Source organism: Rhea americana, unplaced genomic scaffold (assembly GCF_003343005.1).
Source record: "Rhea americana isolate MKP2758 unplaced genomic scaffold, rheAme1 scaffold_23, whole genome shotgun sequence".
Classification (NCBI taxonomy): domain Eukaryota; kingdom Metazoa; phylum Chordata; class Aves; order Rheiformes; family Rheidae; genus Rhea; species Rhea americana.
This window is the reverse complement of record NW_028186346.1, coordinates 3,478,429-3,500,119: the sequence shown is the minus strand read 5'-3', so window position 1 is coordinate 3,500,119 and position 21,691 is coordinate 3,478,429. Positions and strand designations below refer to the sequence as shown.

At 40.5% G+C, this 21,691-nt stretch overlaps 1 protein-coding gene across 1 annotated transcript in view; it reads left to right on the top strand.

The window, feature by feature from the left end:
• The window catches only part of DCT (dopachrome tautomerase), an 18,773-nt gene extending 8,419 nt beyond the window's left edge, over positions 1-10,354 (top strand). The window contains exons 3-8 of the mRNA XM_085306034.1: positions 1,199-1,299; positions 2,409-2,575; positions 4,964-5,143; positions 5,248-5,383; positions 7,743-7,944; positions 10,173-10,354. Coding sequence (XP_085162160.1) covers positions 1,199-1,299; positions 2,409-2,575; positions 4,964-5,143; positions 5,248-5,383; positions 7,743-7,944; positions 10,173-10,354 — 968 coding nt within the window. The remainder of the gene's footprint in view (positions 1-1,198; positions 1,300-2,408; positions 2,576-4,963; positions 5,144-5,247; positions 5,384-7,742; positions 7,945-10,172) is intronic.
• The last annotated feature ends 11,337 nt before the right edge of the window (positions 10,355-21,691 follow it).

Genomic DNA, 21,691 nt, shown 5'->3' with positions numbered 1-21,691 from the left:
CTTTTGCCTTTCCCTTTCCCTTTTTCTTTTTCCTTTTTCCCTTTTCCTTTTTCCTTTTTCCTTTTCTAGAGAACAGCTATTGTAGCATGTTGGACACTACAGAATCAATATCTAGTCCTGTAAGAAAAATAAGACTAGGTTTATTTGTGAACCTCAGGAGAAACCGCATACTTTGCTGGACTGCTTAAAAGACAAAACCTGTATTTCTTCTGAAATCTAGCATGAGATTTAATTCTAAAAGCATGGCTAACCATTACAAATCTGTTTGGCAAAACAGTATTTATGTACGAAGCGTGCATTAAGACATTACAGATGGTTTTGTGGTTTGTTTTTTCACTTAGGGCTAAGCTATGTTACATCAAGTARTTTGTTTTTTCTAAGATAAGAATTTATTTAAAAAAGAGGAGAAAGTGGTGTCAGTRCCCATGAGTAATTGGTCAGCTAAATGAAGGGAAAACTAACCTGTCTCAAAAGGGGTACATTTTGAAAACAGTGCACCCCTTTTTTTCCAAGGATTTCCTAAATGGGGGGAAGCTCTTCTGCTGAGCTTTTGAGGGCCAGAAAGAGAAAAAGTCATGAGAACTGCAGTGATCTGAAATGCTTAGCAACAAAACCCACCAAATTTCCCTTTGCAGATTCATATTTCACCTCCTTGCAAAACACTGCAGAGATCCTCATCCTTTTAGCTGGTTCCTTCAGGAGTTTCTGTAGTGGGGGCTGGCACAAGCCTGAAGAGAAATAAAAAGCCCATAAAAAAAAAAAAAAAGAGGTGGCAAAAGACATATTGAATTACTGTTGGCAGGTTATGGAAAATGTTAAGGTTCTCTTAACAGATAGACTAGACTAGACTAGAATGTGTAAGCCTTGTTGCTGAGCAAGAAAATGAGACGATGTGGTACATACCAGAGAGGAGTTTTGATTTAGACAGTAAGACTGTTTCTTAAGCCTTAAAAATAGAAGAAATCTTCACAATACCAAACCTTTTGGAAAGTGATTTTTGAGAAATGTTGAAATTAATATCCAAAGAAGACTTTCTTCACTAATCCTGTGTAACTATTTTGGCTTCTGATCTGTGCTTTTCCCAAAGATGCAGAGCTGGAGATTTTATTTGACTCAAATGTACGTAATAGAAGAAAGTGGTCATTTTCTCTCTAGCTTCATCTGATACTGAAGTGCTCATTATATCTTCTCTTTATAGGACCTGGCCGCCCTTTCACAGCTATTGATTTCTCACACCAAGGACCTGCCTTTGTTACTTGGCATAGGTACCATTTGCTCTTGCTGGAAAGAGATCTACAGGTTAGCAAACTATCCTTTCTATTTTTTCAGATAGCTTCTCTCTTATGCTATACATCTTTGTCCAGCTAGCCGAGGATAAGCTATTTCCTYGGATAGTTTCTTGTACAACCTACTCCCAAGTATGTTTGCTTACTGGTCCTTTTTTATTTAAAGTGAATTTAGTTCTTTCAAGGTGCTGAGCAGTTTGAAGATGACTGTGAACATTTTCAAGAGGAACTAGAACTTAAATGAAGTCAATAGTCAGATGAAGATATACTAGATCCCACATTAGGGGCTTTAGTATGAACAGCTACATGAAGGTTAGCATGGAGATTTTCCTATATATTCTCGACAAAGAGCAGAAGATGTGAAGTAACCTCTTTATTAAGAAAATCAAAGCAACACTTATAAACAAAYACTGATGGCAGATATTGCCTGCTAATTTTGAAGACACCATCTTAGGGAAAGCAGCTCCAAATATTAGCCCCTTTAACAATAACATTTAATACATTCATTTATTTAGGTATGGATTTTAAAGCAATGTATATTAATGTGCCAGACACTCAGTTGGCTAAGCATTCACATTTGCATTACTTCCATATTAGCAGCATTACTATAGTTTAACCTTGAAATTGATTGGTACCAAAATAGTTGCAGGATCTTGCTTGCATGAAATCCTATCTAACAAGCAAATACAAGCAAATAAACAGAATTCCTCTATTAATACAAAATCAGATTCTTCCCCAAGGTTACCTTTTCTGGAGCGAAAGCAAACCATATATATAATTTTACCCGTTACTCATTCACTTCACTGATAAAACCTCTTAATTGTTTAAAGGCTTGATTCATTTCTTCTGCTCTCCTGCTTGGTTACTGAGTTGCTAGAAAGCTTAATTTGAACAAAAAAAAAAGTATAATCCAAAAGTATAGTAACTAGAGACAGTATTTTTGTTAGGACTGACTTAATGCAACAACGTTTTGAAAAGAGTTGGAGCAGCATTGTGAACTGTGTTGCTCATTTTCAAATGAAAAGCAGAATCAGAGTATCTACCACAACAGTTTTGGAGAACCACTTTTTTTCTCTTTCCTTTARAGGCAGTTCCCCGCTAACATGTTTCTTTCCATCGTAGCGACTGATTGGCAATGAGTCCTTTGCATTGCCCTACTGGAATTTTGCCACAGGTAGAAACGAGTGTGATGTGTGCACAGATGAGCTCTTCGGAGCATCTCGGCCAGATGACCCAAGTCTAATCAGCATGGACTCCAGATTCTCCCTCTGGCAAACAGTTTGTAGCAGGTAAGAGAATGACTACAACAAACTTACATACTGGCCAGATCTTGTTTTTTCATTCACTATTGGTGRCTCACAGAATCATAGAATCACAGAGTGGCTGAGKTTGGAAAGGACCTCTGGGGATCATCTAATCAAACTCACCTGCTCAAGAAGGGTCACCTACYGCACTTTGCACAGGATCGTGTCTGGRCAGGTTTTGAATATCTCCAGAGAAGGAGACTCCACAACCTCTCTGGGCAATCTGTGTCACCTTCACAGTAAAGAAGTTTTTCTTTGTGTTCAGGTGGAACTTTCTGTGATTCAGTTTGTGCCTGTGGCCCCACGCTCTTGACACCCTCCCRTAAGAGATTTCTAGACATTGACAAGATCCCCTCTCAGTCTTCTCCTCTCCAGGCTAAACAGATCCAGCTCTTGCAGCCTTTCCTCATAGGGCAGATGCTCCAGTCCTTAATCATATTTGGAGCCTTCTACTGGACTCTCTCCAGTAGCTCCATGTCTCTCTTGTACTGGAGAGCTTAGGATTGGACACAGCACTCCAGACGTGGCCTCCCCAGGGCTGAGGAGAGGGGCAGGATYACCTCCYTYRACCTGCTGGCAACACTCTTCCTCATGCACCCCAGGAGACCATTGGCCTTCCTGGCCACAAGGGCACATTACCAGCTCATGGTTAACTTGCTGTCCACCAGSACTCSCAGGCCCTTCTCTTCAGACCTGCTTTCCAGCAGGTCAGTCCCCAGCTTGTACTGGTGCCTGGGGTTATTTCTTCCTCCCTAGGGGCAGGACTCTGCACTTGCCCTTTACTGAACCTCAKGAGGTTCCTCTCTGCCCAACTCTCCAGCCTGTCCAGGRCTCTGAATGGCAGCACAGCCCTCTGGTGTRTCAGCCACTCCTCCCAGCTTSATATGTCTTAGATTGCTCTCGCAGTGGGAGTGAATGATAGGAAAAGAGCAAAGATTGCTTTCTAAAAACCCGGGCTCATGATGGGTTAGTAGGCAGATGGTGCTATGTAAGCTTCACCACTGAAAGAGCAGAGAAAWTTGAGATATACTTTTAGGAYGATTCTTTTGGTACAGAATCTTCAYTGATTCAACCAAYCTCAGTCTGACAAAAGTTTGAAGAGTTTGCCACATTTGTAAATATCTTTTTAAAGGAGAAATGCCAGTATGCTGATTCTCTGTAACACCCAGTTGATCTTGGAACAATTTGCAGGTAGGCTGAAAATTTTGTTTCCTTGCATTGCATGAGATCTTAAATCCAATGTATTTAATACAGTTTTGTAGTTGACTTCAAAGTGGCTGAATTTTCACACAGATTACAAAGTWAAAAAAAAAAARGTAGCCACTATCTCACTACCAGCTCTCTGTAGGTATGTAGCAACTTGGGTTAGTGCAGGGCATTGATGGTGGATTCCCATGGAGGACTGGACCCTTATGATGTATGATGCTGTTGGTTACAATACTCATATTCTTCTGTGAGACTGGGGCTGGTAGGAGGTCAGAAGGAGGTGCTGAAAGTTCAGGGCTCTTCCGAAAAGATTCTATTTCTCTGGGTACCTAAAGAGCTTAACTAGAGCCTTAGGCACTAGTTAGCTTTGTATTTTGTCCCTACTTTTTCTCTAAGATACATAGGGTTTTGCTTTTAAAAACTGAAGTGACTGGACTCTCGTCTTTAAACAGAAAGACTTTTCTTACTCCAGCAGTTTAGGAAAATGCCATTTCATTTAATATTAAATAGCACTTGCATATTTTTTTYCCCAACTGTTACATATTTTTTCTCTTTCCCTCTTATCTCCTGGATATAAAAGACTCCACCTCATTAGCCAGCAGACAACTGCTGCAACTGCAGGGCTTTTTGTCCTGCAGGYCCTGAAAAAGTGGATGTGATGTAATGTAGCCACTTTTCTGCTAATAAGTTGAGAAAATGAAAAGTGAAAACCTGTTTTCTATCATTCCTTGCATTTCTTTAGCCTATTGCATAGTGGGATTTCCATGTTTTTTCTCTTTGCTAAAAGTTAAAAAGCTAGTCCTTACTCAGTACCAAAAGTTTCAACAGTTTGGRGTTGTCTGGCAAAAACTGCTCTTCCAAAATGCTCAGATGGGAGAGGGCCTGCATGGAGCTTTGCTTGCTCTTTCTGAAATGTCTTCTCTGCTGAGACGCATCTAGCGACTCTTGTTCTGAATGAGCCACTGAGTATCGGGCCATGACGGCAGCTCCGCAGTAATTTCAGCTTCCAGGCCACTGGAGGCAAACAGAGATTTCCCATGGTGAGCCTGGCCGTATATTCTGCCCTCTCAGATAGATGAGGTCCCTTTTTCACGGTGGCAATGAAAAAAAGGCAAACAGGCATAAACACCCTGCTCTAGCTTGTGCCCTTTTCCATTTTCCACTCAGTTTGGATGATTACAACCGCCTGGTCACTCTGTGCAATGGGACGGAAGAAGGGCCGCTGTGGAGGGGGCCGTGGCAGAGCTCCAGCCGGCAGCTACCTACCCTGGAGGACGTCAGGAACTGCCTTTCCCTGCAAGAGTTTGACAGCCCGCCCTTTTTTCGTAATTCCAGTTTCAGTTTCAGGTTTGTCCTTTGGCTCCTCTGCAGCCAGCTACGTCACATGTATTTATTATTCACGTGTTTCCAAACAAGATGTGGTTGCTTAACATTTTTTTATCCATCCACAGGAATGCGCTGGAAGGGTTCAATAAACCAGATGGTACCTTGAACTCGTCAATGCTGAGCCTTCACAATTTGGCTCATTCTTTTCTGAATGGGACCAGTGTTCTCCCTCACGCAGCCGCCAATGATCCCATCTTTGTGGTATGTTTTTTTTTTTTCCCCAGTGCGAGTGTAACTGGCTGTGATTCAAAGGCAACTATCTCACCAGGGATTTGCAGAATAGAAGTAAAGCGAATCCCCTAAAATGAATCCTCTACGTACAAAGTGAGACCTTTTTCTCTTTGCTTGAACACTGCCACATCTGCGTAATGGTCAAATAAAGAAGGAAGAAATCTCAGGATGATTTGTGCAATATAAAATCAGTTTCTAGGGAGAAGAGTACTATTCCAAGTCACGTTGCCTAGAATCCTTTCATTATGTAGGATCTAAATTTCATGGCTTCTACCAGACAATTTTATAGCAACAAGAGAAACAGAAAACTAGGTTAATTATTTTTCAGACAGTAGATTATTTTTTTTTATTTTTATTTTTTAAACATTTCTCTAAAGGACAGTCTAAGAGGAAGAACATCTGGTTTCTCAGAGAACAGAAATAATAGGATTTTGCTGATGTGTTAGTATAAAATCGCACTGCAATGTACAGCATAAACAGCAACATTCAAATAAAAAGCCAGCCAGTAGCTGGCTACTCTCTGCTACTCTTTTTGGCTCCCTGATATATTAATGCCAGTTTTTTCTTCTTTGTTAGATTAAACCACAGTGATTACATAGAAATATTCTAATAGAATTTATTTATCTGTTTTAATATTTTAATTCTATAGTTTTGTAATTTTCTGTTGAAAATAATTTGATAAACTAGCCTGACTATTTATGTAGTGGTTCTCTAGATTGTTTCCTTCATAATTCTTCAATTCCTGCATTAATTCCTTTCTTACACAATGACATCTTTATTTCATGGTCCTTTCTATTTTTACACACAGGTTTATTTGTCCTAAGGCATTTACAGGACTAATTTTTTCCAGGGTGGTCRTTAAAAAGAAAAGTACACTAGAAATGTGTTTGAACAGCCCCAGACATATATAATAGTTGTCTGTAGTCAACTTAGAAACAGCTTTCCTGAACTAGAATTTTATAGGCCTATAAACTTACTGGGAAAGACTTGATCAAATCCGTGGGGAACAGGAATTGTGCTGCTGGTGGAAGGCTATAAAATGACCATGAAGAATCCAATTTGCTGCAATTTTCCAGACACGTTCAAAGGCAAGCAAGAGTAAAATACGCATGAGAGGCAGATTAACCCGAATGAACTYGGTGGACCCTTACATAAGAGGAAAGACCTACCCATTAATTTCCATCTGAGAGATATTATGATATCAAGTCTTAAATATACATACAGAGAGGAAAAGCAAAGGATTTCCCTTCTGCTTGATACTGCAGACATTTCACAGCTGTTTGGACAACAGCATTCAAACGAACCACATCCCTTCACACTGTGGACGTACTATGAGCTTCCAGCATAGGCTTTGGAGCAAAGATTTTATGCCTTTCCGCACCTGTAAAGCACTTAATGCCTTTGAACATAACSACAGTATTAGGCATACTCTGCAATACCTTCGTGAAGCTCCTTCCCCTCTTGAAATGTCCTTTCCCGACTGCGTCTCACGCATTAAAGCGCTGTCGGTTCTTGTGAGTGTCTTGAGCTCCCTCTAGTGACCAATCTCAGCCTTGCTGCCCTGAGTAAGTGCTGGGACATTAGAGCCCATTTTCACCCACACKGTCTCTAAATGAGGCCGAGATTAATCGAAGCTATTTAGCAATTCATATTGCATTCATTTGAGCCTAAATTCCTGGGTCGGGATTTTCAAGAGAAAGTGTCGAAAGTAACTTGAATAAATGACCTGACTTTTCAGTGCACTGGCCACTCAGAGTAACAAGGGTAGAAAGCTAGCTTTTGCAAAATGATGACCTGGAGAAAGAGTTCACGATGAACAACAGTAAAAGAGCAAGAAAATATGTAGTAAAATATCCCACATGGCGGTTTAATTTGTCCATTCTCATAAGTTTTGCCTGTTTCCTCTTCTGTAAATCCCACCTAAATTAGATTACCCTCTTGCTTTTCTCTCATTTCTCTCTTGCTGCCCCTCTCTTTCTTTAAAAACTGCTTCCCTCAAGGTATCAGTAAGTAGCTGTCCCCAGCTCTGTGCATGGTAGGGCAGTGGTGCAGTTCCAGTAAGTCCTTCAGGACATCTGTCCTGCTCAGGGGAGGGCAGGCAAAATTTCACCATTCCTGKGGCAATAAGAGGGTTGTGGGGACCAAGCTGGGATATTCTGAGTCACAACCTGAGTCCCACACAGTCCTTTGGTGACAGAAATGTTGTGCTTATTGAGGGGAGATTACAGTGTGCCTGTATAGCTCTTAGGTGCCTGGTGCCTCCTGAAAGGACCAGTTGTGCAATTTTTTCAAGAGTGAACTTAATAAACATGCATGACTCAATTTGCAGGTTCTTCACTCCTTTACTGATGCCATCTTTGACGAATGGATGAAACGGTTTAGCCCTCCTGACAATGCGTGGCCTGAGGAGTTGGCCCCAATTGGTCACAACAGACTGTATAATATGGTCCCTTTTTTCCCTCCTGTGACCAATGACCAACTCTTCCTCACTGCRGAGCAGCTTGGCTACACCTATGCCATCAACCTACCAGGTATGTTTTGGAGGTATGGAGGTAATTCCAGGCCAAGTGATGTGACAGCTCAAGTTTTCAGTCACATAGGAATTTGGAAAATAAGGCACCATTTATGAAAGCATGTGTGTGTTCTCCTGGTCACCAGCAATCATGTACATGTGGGATCCTGTTGTAGCCTGGGTAGTTACAATTCACCAGGTAAGCTGTGGGGACCACAAGCATATGCAGAGTTTCCTTCTGCTCTGCAGCGAAATGCACCAACTTAAACTGCTCTGACATTGATGAGCATGCTCCTTTGGGACTGGGGAGTCTCTGATTTTGGCTCCTGTTCCTGCCACTGTTTATGCCTGTTACAGCACCCTTTAATCTCTCAGAGGTCAGGCTCTCTGCCAGAAAGCTTGTCTGGCTAATGTTGGTCATTAGAAAATACTTGTTTTGCACATTATGCTGCACCATGAAACTCATTAGAGATACACTCTGTTAAGCTTTGGATGCTCTGGATGGATGTATKTGGGGTGTTTTGTGTTATAAACTCCCAGTTTTAAAGATTTCTTCATAACTATGTTTTGCTTCAGAGTTTATCTGTTCTTTTGAAATCAACTTTGACACAAACCAGATCAAGACAAAGAGCAAAAAACCCTCTAGTATTTCTGTACAAAGTTCAAATTTTGCAACACAAGTTACAAAGTTTTATAAAAATTACAAATGGAAGAAATGCATGAAAACTGTCCTTCATGTACTTAACCAATATTAAATATGAGCAGTTTCTTTCTCCGAGTCCATTGAGAGGCTATAGGTGCTTATCTAATCTGCATGGCCAAAAAATTATTTTAAGAGCTTACCTTGTATCTCTGGTTCTAATCTGTGGAAACTGCTTAAACATCTACAGACTGCAAAAGATTGAAATCCCCTGTCCTTCCTTCACAGGCTGCCCTGATCTGAGGCATGCTAGACACCTGCGCAGTGCTTTTCTCAGGGATATCCTCAGAGTTTCCCCTGAACATTTTGACCTCCTCTGTTAATGAATTTCRGTTTTCCACCCTCTGGACCACTGTACCCCCTTCTTCTTTGGAAATGCTGCTGACCCCTGGCACCACTTACCTGGAGAGTAGCAAAGGCAGCTTGYGATTGTGCTGGTACTTGACTGTGACCTGAATAAATTATTAGCTCACTATGAAGCAGAATTTCTTTTCCCATTTGGATGGTCAATGTTCAAAGAATGAAGCTTTTCCGTTATAACCCTTCTCTTTCRTCTAAATATATAACTTGATAATTCTATTCTATGTAACCACCCAGCTGGAGATTAATGTACCTAATCACATTACTGCCTCTAATCTAAGAGCTGGAAGAACGGTAAATAAATCATTTTGGCTTCATACTGAATTTGGGCRTGACTGCCCTCAACTCTCTTGTTGAGAGGCACTGCTGATTGGGGCACACAACTTTTAGTCACGTCTGTAGACAATATGTGACATCTGCTYGAGTCCTCTGGATTTAAGCCTTTATGTCTAAATAGAACCAAGATATTGAGAACACCTTAAGCTTTTTTTGAGAGTTTTTCCTGAATGTTGTTTGAGTCAGACTTTGTAACTAACATCTCAGTATCTGTAGCATTTTTCAGAATAGGACAGTAGGAATTTCTTGCCCAAATCTTCCGAAAGTATTAATTACAAAAACAAAATAAAATAATTCATTCAAGTGGTASTGGGATGAACTTATTCATACAGTAAGAAAGATCAATATTATATAAGAAAACAGTAGTTCCCTGACAGTGGTTCARGATCAGAGGATGTGATGTATAGCTAGCTGTCAGCAGAACCATAATAAACAGTATTTTCAATTAAAAATTTGGCAATAGGTTGCATTGTCTATAGSAAAAGCTGAGGATTTTCCATGGACAAAATTATCATGGATATTAATATGCTGAAATATCATCATGAAAAGAGTGACTTAAGTCATTCATAACTTTGGCCAAATTAAATAAGAGAATAGTCTCTATTTCCTGTTACTGTTCATCCTTCTCATTCCCAGCTGTTTCATTTGTGTGAAATGTCGGAGGCAGGAAATGTTCTGGCTCTGCTACATGTGTTGGTTACATGATGGATTGTCAACTTTCCTTGTAGCCAATGGATCTCTTAGTCATGCAAGTAGTAATAATTATCAGACTGTATGTTATCTCTTTCTCTCATGTGATTTGAGAAATAAAATTATGAGCAGTCTTTACTTCAGATTTTCTGTATTTCCAGATTCACTTGAAGAAACTCAARGCTGGAYTATCATGGTTGGAGCCACACTTGGAGGAGCACTTATAGCTCTGGTCCTGCTAGTTCTRCTGCTTGTCCTTTTACAACACCGAAGACAGAGGAAAGGTTTTGAACCACTGATGAATGTGAGCTTCAGTCCAAAAAAGTACRTGGAAGAGGCCTAGTGCTTTGGCTTTGTTTTCTTGGTTATTCTTACAGGAGGTGACCTTGACTAGTTTCAGCTCTTAGCTGGATTTTTAGCTATCCACTTATTACACACTCCTTTGGCAGCTAAGTATATTATTCTAATGAAAARTTCAGTTTTTCTCATTATCTTATGAATTGTAATAAATAAAGTCTCTGAGTGCCTATGTGTAATGCCCAAGACAGACCAAAGTTTTCTCATTTCCAAAGATTATCTGGAGTGTGTGATACATATTCTCTATAGATTTAGATCAAGATAGCTAAGAATCTGAACAAGGAGAAAAACAACTTGAATGATCAACAAGCAAGATGATTTTTCAACTCAACGTGTTTTTGACTTCATTTAGCAGCTCTGAGATGCACAGAATGTCGTTAGCTCTACATGTATATTTGAATAGCAGAACATTTTACAGTTATCAGTCAATGTTCTGAATAAATGATGCAGACTTTTTTTTATGGTTACAAATGTTTCATGGAGTTTGGTGAAGAAGATAATTCAGCTTGACAGAATAAGAAACCTCTATTTAGCTTATTTTGGAAGCAGGATGAGTTCCAYATGTTATTTCTAATCAAGCTGGTGCTAGCGGTAGGTAAAACTCCCAACTCAGATTTCCCTGTAGTTTGATTAAGAGCAGGAATTCCCTTACAGTTAARTATAAACTTATGTTTTATATCTGTGTTAAGGAACTGTGGCAGAAGCTGAACATGGTGCTTGTCCTCTCTTTTGGCTTTGCTGTACAGTTTTGTGGCGTGTGTGGAAAGGAGAGGGAGGCTCATAAATAGAAAAAGTGGCACTAAATTCAGAGGAAAGAGGAAGTTTTTCAGTGATGGGAAATGTTCCAGGTAGCAGAGAAGTAGGAGTGAGTGTGTGTGTGGGGATAGAGCAGATGTCAGATGGGAAATAGGCAGGAAAACAGAGGTAGCTCTTCAGAAAAGATTCCTCCACTGTTTAGGGCAAATGTTATAGTATAGTACAGTATAAAGCAGTCACCTTCAGTGTCTACCTGATATTCAAGCGGTGGCTCAATAACCCAAACTGTGTAACAATCACAGCCATTATTGATCGTATTCTATCTCTATATGCATTCACAGTATAAAAGGACAAATTATTYTGAACACCCAAAAGTTAGTTAAACGCTTGGCTAAGAAAAGTTTGTTCTGATTATTTTCTCATAGGACTCCTTTACTAACCAATCTATCTTGTGGCCCAAATTTCCTACTAAACTTGGGTAGCTGCTGCTTTAGATTTGGTGATATAGATAACTCTGCATTAGTGGTTTAGGAAAATATGAATGTTGAAAAGACTCCTTGCAGAAAAGAATGTAGACCTAAATATTTCCAAAAGTCTGAGACTCAKGACTCAAGGTAACAAGGCTGAGGTATCTTGTATTACTCAGGTCTGCAGATAGGGGAACAGGTTTGGATATGGCACTCCCTAGATCTCTATCTTAAATATTCCATTATAAATGCTATTTAAATCTAATTTGCACCATATTTTTGTGGCTGTCTTATGCTGTCTTGAAACAAGATTTTTATGTAGCAAATGAAGTTCTGAATAGATTGTGTCAGGTTCAGTGTTATATTAGTGGAATGCTCAGATTTGGCATTTTTATAAACTGTAATGGCTTGGGTCTTAGAAAGGGTCTGCTTGCATAGCCTTGAATAAAAATTCCACTTAGTAAAGGTTTCTTTGGCATTTCTTCTAGGTCTACTTAAAACTAGCTATTTGAACTAGGAAAAAAGATCTTATAGACCTTCACATATGCTAACATAGCCCTTGGTGTACTAGCAGAAGAAATGTATGCTAAAAACATTAAGTAAAATACTTGCAGTATTCATCAGATCACCAAGATTACCTGTAGATTCTCTTTTGAGTTTCTTTTTCTTTTTTCCTCTTTTCTTTCTCTTTGCCTCTTTCTCTCTTGGGGTAGTGATGCAGTTATGCAGGGCCATTGGAGGGCCTCAAAGACAGCAGGCATCATGGTAACACCGACTGCGAGCCTGACCTGCTGCAGGTACTGCGCAGGGTCCCACCTGGCCACATGTTTTGGATAGAGGAGTGGGATGGGCTACACAGGTGTAGAGCATGTCTCTGCAGCCTGGGCAGTATAGCCTTTACATCGCACCACCTGTGCACGTTGGACTTGCACTGTCTGTAGGTCTCGTTAAATAAAGTATCTGGCTGGGGTGTGGACCTGGGGACCTTAAGATGACACTACCTTTATTTGTTGTTAGACTTCACTTTGGGACTGGGCAAGGTGTACAGCATCCACAGTGCCTGTGGCAGCAAGCTGTCTGATGAGCAGCAGAACCAATAAAGCAGGATTTGCTATGGATCTGTATCTCAAGGTTGAAGTCCTGTGTGAATTCCCTCGTCTATCCAGTAATATACGCTCACACAGCAGCTTCAGTAGAAGAATCAGATTCTGACTTTCATTTGGCCACAYGCTTTCATAAAACATAAAATATTTACCTTTCTATAAAATGTGATTGAAAATGGTTGATAAATTAATGTTATTAGGATAGGACCAACACACACACAGAGTGGTTATGTGATTTTAGTTCTTTGGGAAATCCGGGGTAAGAATACCAAGTTTTTGGTGATCTATTTATTGCTTTTCTGTTTATCACTTTACATTTGATATAACCTCTGTTCAAATCAAGTTCAGTGCTGAACTAACATTGCCCCGTATTCACCTATAAGTCCATGGATACTGCCTACTTTTAGAATTAATTTTCATGTGTCTTACCAGAATTTCCCATCACTGTTTTTCTTCACTGAGGCATTGATTAGGCATTAAGTAATAGCAAATTCATACCAAATTTTAACATATCCCACCAACATTAGGATTCATGCATTAGGTCTTCAAAATATCTGCTATGCATCCTGGCTCTCCACCCAGTGCACAGATGAGTTAGGTGTTTGGGGAAAGGCTTACATTTTGCAGTATGGTGCAGAACTGAACTCTCATCGAGTAACATTGGTAAGCTGGCTGAGGCACTGAAATTTGTACTGCTGAGCAATAACCTCATAGCACCTTAAGTGGGCTACATGGCCTTTGGGACAGTGTCCATGCTCTTGGTGGATGTTACTCCTCACAGCTAGCTCAGATTTCTCCAGCAYAGTCCTGCATTGTGCCACTTGGGTATGCCTGAAGAATAAGAGCCACAAGAGATAGTCTGAGGAAGSGAATGATGATGGAAAATGCTGAGGACAAGTGTTTAAAGGGGGACTGAGGCTCATCGCTGCTCTAGAGAGCAAAATGCTATGTTAGAGCTGGTGGTGCAGGGATGATACATGGAACGCCAAAAGGGATTCAAGAGGATAGTGGGCTGCATGAAGAGTTCTCTAAGCTGGGAGAAGAGTCCACAAACACCAGTGCATTCTCTGAGGTAGGTGCTTCAACCCACTCCCTCATAAAGCTATTTCCTTGGGTCTTTCTTTAAAATGTGATAAGACAAAGAAAGCTCCATGTTTCAGACTTAAGGGCAAGGTAGGACACAAGCATCTACCCGCCTCTCTGGTTCACAGCCAAGATACCAGGGGGTGGAGCACTTTTTGTACAGCCGCTGCCCTGCCTGGTACCTTAGCWCCCAGTTAGGTTACGCTGCCTTTGTGGGACTTTTTATTGTGTAGGGAGCTGCTTCATGTGGTGCTGAGAACATCACCAGAGGCCTCCAGAGAACGGACTTGGGCATGTACCAGATTAAGCTCCATTCTGAACTAGTTCTGAGGTTCACATGCTCTTCTCAGGAGAGGAGATRTCAGCCACTTGCTAGCACTGCAGGACTATCAGACTTCAAATGCACCAGTTTGTGCTGTATTCTGCTTTAATAAGACACTGCTGGCTCATGATTACTACCTTTTGTTCTATGTGTGACATGAATGTCAAGGTGTAGGAGGCAGGCTGGGCTGTTACATTCAAGGCTAAGTGAGATTTTTCCTTTGGGTCTGAGGGCACAGTGTATATCTGACTTGCTTTACYGTTTTGGAGGTGTAGCTACTATTATTCCAAGCACTTATTTGAAAGCAGCCCTAATTATGGGCAGATGACAGTGGGACTGGGGGAGAGGAAGGACAGAGAGACAGGCGAATAAAACCAAAAGATGTACTGTAGCCAGCTAGCTTGTTAGAACTGATTTTGCCTAGAGATGGATGAGTAAAATAAGCGACAGTTGTCCAGTTCTCACTGGTAAATTGAGTGTAGTTCCTGGAAAGGTGTTTTTCTTTCCTGAAGAAAAGCAATTAGTGCATTAGATTAATATTATACACATTAAAAAACCCTAGGGTAAAGAGCCATGTTTTGCTCTTTCCACTTGCTTGGCCTTGGTTTAATAGCRATAGCATTAAAGCTGTGTCTAGACTTCCAGTTACTTACAAAGTGCAGGCTTGAGCAGGCTGTACGGAGAGTGCAACCTGCCCTCTTGTGGCTTACCTAAAAAATACCTGGTGACACTAAAGCTGATTTTCTCACATTTTTGCAAGTACAGTCTTGGAATGGCAACTAAGGAAAGTTTGTGTCCTTAGTGAAAGGAACAAGTGCAGGTAAACKTTATAGGAAATTCTTAAAAAAAAGAAAAAAAAAGGAAAAAAGAAAGCTGAGCGTGTGCAAATAAAAAAATTTTGATTTYAGAGGTTATTTTTAAAGGTTTTAGTTTTTCATCCATCCCAAGCTACAAAAAAGCATTTTTTTTATTGTTTGATGCAGATATTAAAAATATGTATGATCTACTGTCGCATGAATTGTACTGCAGCCGTTACAGCTGCTGGGGGGWGATGAAGAAGGTCTACTTTGTCACGTARTAGTGTAGTGGTTATCACACCTGYTTTACATGCTGAAGGTCCTGGGTTCAAGCCGCAGTAGAACCAGCAACAGCAAATCTTCGGGAGGTTGGACTAGATGATCTCCAGAGATCCCTTCCAACCTTACCGATTCTGTGATTATCTGTGATTCTGTGATAAATGGAAGCAAAGACTGATAAGGCTCCTAAAGACTCCTAAGCTGAGGAAAATAGTCCTGAAAGCACATGATCCTCAATCTCCATAAAATCCTGGAGGCTCTGAGATTTTAGTCATGAAAGTCGATCCAAAGCTTGACCTCAACTCCTAGAGTTGGTCTGGGTAGGGATGCAGTAGTGGTCATGTCACCTCCCCAGCYTCAACCTGGCCAGGCAGCTCTGAGCTCAGCATGGACACCAAAAGGGGGCAATAAAAGCAGTGTCCATCCATGACAGGGACACTGAAGCTCTGGGACTGCCTTTGCTCATCACTTTTACCCTCTCATCTTCRTAACTAAATAATCACCTAGCAGAATGAGGAAGGGTGAAGGACCAACACATCCAACCTCTGTGGTACCTTTCTACTCAAGACACTTTGCAAGCAGATGGGAAGTGCAGCCATGAATTACCTCAAGCTGTGGTGGATATAAGCATCATCATCCCCCCTTTTAAAACGATTTGTGTTGAATTGATGTTTCTTTCAAACAAAGGGCTCTGAATCACACAGGAACATGCAATATATGGTTCCAAATGAGATATTTAAGCTCCAAAGAGGGAAATGTGCTCAGAATCATCCCTTTCTCTGCCTTTTTATTAACTAGACCTTGCAGCTTCCAGCTCTGTGTTTAGGGCTTTTTGTGTGGTTTATCCTTCTGAGGCGTTTAATTGTCTCCAGTCACTTGTTAATTGTTCTCTCAATTGACTGWACAGGAGCTGTGGGCAGCTAATGTTGGCTTTCTGAATTAGCCATTGGGCCAGGTGCCTATTTTTTTGGCTCTATAGTAAGCTGGCAGTGGCCACCTCATCTCTGTCAATCAYGGCCTATGCTTCTGTGCAAATGATTGTCATGAAAATTCTCTGACAGAATTAGTGAGAACCTGTCTACTGAATTGAATTCAGCCTCATTACTGGCCTCATTACTGGCTGTTTAGCTGAATGGAGCAACATGGAGCAACCACATTTCATAACTGTTATTGTAAGATCTGGAGTTGCAATGATGTTCCTGACTTTCTGCTTCAGTTGACTAGTTACTTCAYGCTACTGTGCTTTTGGGACAGAAGTCATGTGACTATGCTTGTAATGGGACCAAAAGAGAAAGGATAGGTAGRTTAAAAGACTATCAGTTAAATTTGACCTGGCATTCAGGCTAATGGCAACTTGGAAGTAATCTAGTTGCCCTAAAATATGTCCTTTGGCCTTTTATATAGCGAATGAAGCCTGTTAAGAGCCCCTCCACAGAGCTGCCTGGTGAATGTCAGGTTAAGAACAAGGCTGTGTCTATGATGTTGCTCCACTTCAGAGTTCCTGAAGCTGAGATAGATCTGTGGAGAGATATTCATTATTCAGAACTCTTCTCTATAATTAGGCTTTCCAGGTCTGGCTGGCCAGAAGAAATGGTAACAATGCTGTTCATCTTTTTATATAACAGTTTTGTGGCTTACACTTAGCCAGGAAGAGAGATAATCAGAATGCCATCCCTTCTCATGAGGGAGCATCCATCTGAAAGCTCATGGACATCAAAAACTACCCCTACACTGCATTTCAAGCATTTCAGGTTAAGTCTGTGCACTTTCCACTGCATAGTATCGATCCAAAATCATGCTCAGATGCTAGCTTGAGAGCCCTACAAGGAAGAAGCCTGAGAAGAAGATGTGACCGTTGACCTACCACTTAATATGGCTCTAGTTATATACCTAACTGCAGTGTTTGCAAGTCTGGTTTATTTTGCCTGGGCTGATCTCATTCACTGATCCTATCTGCACTCATGGTGATGTTACCATCACCATGTATTCCTTCTTCAAAGGGCCTGGTCATGCTTGTGCTTGGACAGATGGGATTTGCAGACAGCAAACTAAGCTGATAAATAGTATGATGAAAGTGAGAGATCTGAATTAAAGAGCTATCTTGAAGAACACCTAGCACTGAACATACCAGACCATCAGCAGAGAGGGAATAAGTGGCGAGATCTCTTCCACTGCATACAATCCCTCTCTTTTCCGCTCTCCTCCTTTCAGTACCTTGCTGTCTCTGGCCTATTGACAAACCCTTAAATACTGGAGCAACTTCCACAGGCAGGATGGGAAGCGCTGGCTTACTCCAGTCATTGGCTTTGGCAGCACTTCTAAGAGAGGAGGGACTGCACTGAGACAGGCACTTTATCTGCAGCTCAGGTAAAGTGTTTTAAATCCTTATCTCTGCCCTCAGGATTTCTCACAGAGCAGTTTAAATAACTCCTTTTTCAGCACTGTGGATTCTGCCTTTGGTGGGTCTCCTTCAGTTCCCTATTTTCTGTGTTTGTGTAATAGAGAGCTCGTCTGTCTGTTTTGGATATAACGAGTTGCCTGGGATGCCTGGGAGTCAGGTGCTCAAATCTTAAGTAATGGGGTCACAAAGTCCCCTCTTGTGGCTTCCTTCACTTGGTGATTTTGTTACCATGTTTCAGGCTTGTTTTCCATGTGATCTGTCTCTGAGTGTTTGGCCCATCTGGTGCCTTAACAAATTTTCTCATTTCAGTCTCAGAAGAAAGTTTCCTAAGATTTCACTATTTTTTGGTGTCTTTTGCTTGAAAGCATCTTTTAGCAGCCTCATTTTTATGTGGAGCTGTTATTGCTTAAATATCTGTAACACATTTTCACAGYTGGCTCCTCTGCATGAGTTTACCGAAAAACTATTCAACACACTAAATGCTCAGAAGCTGCTATTGTCAGGAATAAGGCCGATGACTGGCTTCCTTTGGGCTGATTGCCACTGATTTCAGATACAGCCCGAACTGCTTGTTAAATCTAAAYCTTCCTCAGTTAGTTGGCTTATTTTACATTTTAAGTAGATAATTTCAGATGCTGGTGGAGCTCTTAACAACACATTCTTCCACTTTCCTTCATGTTTCTGTGTCCTGCCACCCTGTGGCTGGTGACTGCCCAGGTCCTGGGAGACCTAGCCAAAGAGCTGTTTCCTTCTATGTTGGCTCCAACTGGCTGCACATGGCGAGATCATCATGAGGTTTGGTGTGCCCAGCACATACACGTCAAATATAGTTACAATCCTTAGGACCTACATCGATGGCTGACTTACTGGTTAGCAAGTTTGCTCTTGCTTGGCACGCTATGCTATTGCTGGTCTGCTTGGCATAGGTATCTGGCAGAGGCATGAGCAAATGGCTTTATTTAGGACAGCTCTAAGACTGTTCAGATTTGTGTTGCATCCCAAACAGGCTGTGTCCACCCCCCTCCTCCCCAAGCTTGGAGACTGAAGCTTAGATGAGATGTAGCAAGTTTGCTGCTTTTGTGGTTGTGTATCCCCCTCTCTGTGTGCCAGACCCTGTAGATTTAGAATTCAGCTCAGAGCTTTGAAAAATAAACCTTGTGAAGGCAAAGCACAATCTCCCAGAGAAAAGAAAAGCTGGATTTTTAACAGAAGGAAAAATCCTTTTATTCAGGCCAGATACATTCTTTCCCACTCCATTTTCCTTTCCCTCCACCTTTCTGTGTGCAATATTAGGGCAAATGTCATGATTTTGCAAAAATAATGTAGAGTTCATCATTAAGTGCAACATCCTAGCTAAAAAAAATCTGAACACGAACATGGTACATGGAGAGGGAGATAACAGAGCTCAGTGTTCATTTATACCATGTCTGTCTGCTGGTAAGAAAGAAGTATACCCTGGTGGCTGGGCTAGGATAGAAGAACAGATAAAAGGTGTATTTCTATTTAAAACTGAGAAGTAGCATCCTAGGAGGATAAAAAGTGGTACCTTTTATTTTAGTCTTGCTTCTATATACTGTTTTTTGGCTTGGTCTTGGAATTGACTATTCATTTTTTTAATGTATACTTATTTATGTTATTCAGACAGATGAATATACTTTTAGTCAATCAGTCAAAACAGCCTGTCTCATGCTCGTTTTTGCCTCATTTGCTGCCAGTCATTTGATATCAGTGTAGCTCCTATCTAGAAAGTACATCTCTAGCAGTATCACACAGATTTGCTCCCTCTCCTTTTCTCTAATATTCCGCAGCTTATTTCATATAGAAGCAAAATAAGGGCAGGTTTTACAGAGCAAAGTCAATGGGAATGGAAATTTATTAAACAACAACAAATATGAACTGCTTGGAATATTGCCCGACAAGTTACCATAAATTCACTTTGCAGCCAGCGAACGTCAGGCTTGTTTCTTCCCACATTTCAAGGAGCACGCAGCAGAGCAGCTTTCACTAGACTAGAAATCTCTTTGTGATTGTGGCATGGCTAAAGAGACGTGAAATTGTCTTAGGGAGAGACCCTGGAACATTTCAACATTTCAGGGAACTGTAGCTATACATACACCAACGATTATTGAATGGGGAAACAAAGTCTTTTGCGCACCACGGCAGTCAGGGAAAGAAAAAAGCTTATCTGAACTTCAGGCGTGTTCCCATCGCAGTGCAGGATTGTCACAGCTGTGTGATTTCCCCTGGGAGGTGCCCAACTATTTCATCCATCAGTTCCCCTGGAGACTTCTCCAGCCTCTCTCCTCTTCCACACTGCTTGCCTTTTCACTTCTAGGTCTTCCTGTCTTGCTTTACAAATGTTTCTGTTTCGCTCTCTTCCAGCTTATTTATTAATATTTTACAGTATCTTTTCTTTTAACTCCTCCATAAATACAGAGGGAAAAGGTAGGCTGAGAATTAAGACAAACTCTATTTTTAGAAAACACTAAAATGTGTAGTATAAACAAGTGTCCTGTGTGTTAACCATTTGTATGTATTCTCTGTTGTTTTTGGACAGGTCAGGGTTATAGTTAAAAGGTGGAGGTTTTTAATATCTAATGTGTGTATGAGGAGTTTCTATATTTGTATTAATTTTATTGACTTGTATTCATTAATTTTTGTGCCAAAACTGGATGAATAAATAACTGAAGAAAACCATTAACCAGGAAAAAAGTAAAGGAAGAAAAATTTCATCCCCAAAAAACATAACCAGAAGAACATACTTGGCATGCCAATCTGTTTCACTTTAAGGACATTTTTCTTGATCACTCCAAAGCTTCCTCTTAATTGTATCATTGCATGACTTCTGGACTTCCCTTTCCCTCTCCCCTCTCTCACATACCCATCGTCTCCTCAAATAATTTATTTGTGGTAATTACAAACATCAAAGCTGCATTGTTTCAGTGAGCTAGTTCCTTCTCCAAGCTCCTCATATTTGTAATCATTTCTCATAGCCCTGTCCCCAGAGTGCTCTGACTGTGTGTGCTGCTCAGCCCTGGGGGCCAGCCTCTGCTAGGTGAAGCTGAATTCAGAAGTGAGCACGACGGGTGAGATGTAGCTGTATAAAAGTGGGCTCCTCTCTGTCTGTGTATAATGCAATATCATTCTTCATGCAGATCCAAATTCCAGTGRAGTTTTTTTGGCATTCACATTGTACTGCAAACACTTGACACCTGTTCATTTGTATATCAGCTTGGCAGCCTTAGCTSATAGCTCTCTGGTATGTCTGAGCTTAACGATGTGTCAGAAAATGTCTTGTTAAGCCACAATTTCTCCTGGATAAGTGAGAACAGAACTGGATTTATTAGCATTTGCCTTTTTTTCAGAAATCATTCTGTACTACCCATATATTCAAGTGAATGGATGTGTATTTTGGAGATAYAAATATGATGTTACATTCAATAGTGTATTAAAACAACAGCATGCTAATAAATTTAATAGATCCCTAGGATTTAGTATAACTATATCATTTCAGTGATAAAAACTAGTTTTCAAGTATCATTTCTAAGAGGTAAAGGAACAGACTAGAACCTTTAGTCTCCATTCAATTAAAAACATCTGCTGTTTTCAAACAGTTACCTAATTCTTTTTTCAGTTTTTTGAAATACTTTCTCACATTTCATTCTTCTTGAATTTTATTTGCATGATGATGAGTCAAAAATATCATAATAGTCTTGCAATCTTTCATACAGTCATGAAAYAAATAACAGAAATCTGACTGAAACAATTGTCTTCATAGTATTTCTAGACTAAAGAGGTTGTCATGGATGAGTGACGCACCATCACAGAGGTTCTGGAGTGTTAGAATAGGCAACTACATTTTGGACACTTCACTGAATCGAATGTATAATAATTCACATTTTCATGCAGTCCCAGCAGGACTTAAATCAAGGCATCATTAATTAATAGAACCTTGTACAATGTGCCTGAGAAAGAATAATAATTAATAGGAGTTACTAATTTTCAAATTTTCTATGATTCACAGAAGGATCTTTCCACTGTTGCATTAATGTCTTTTCAGGCAAGCAGTAGAATTTTAAACTGATGCTTCCACTAAGCTGTTCTCCAATAAGCAA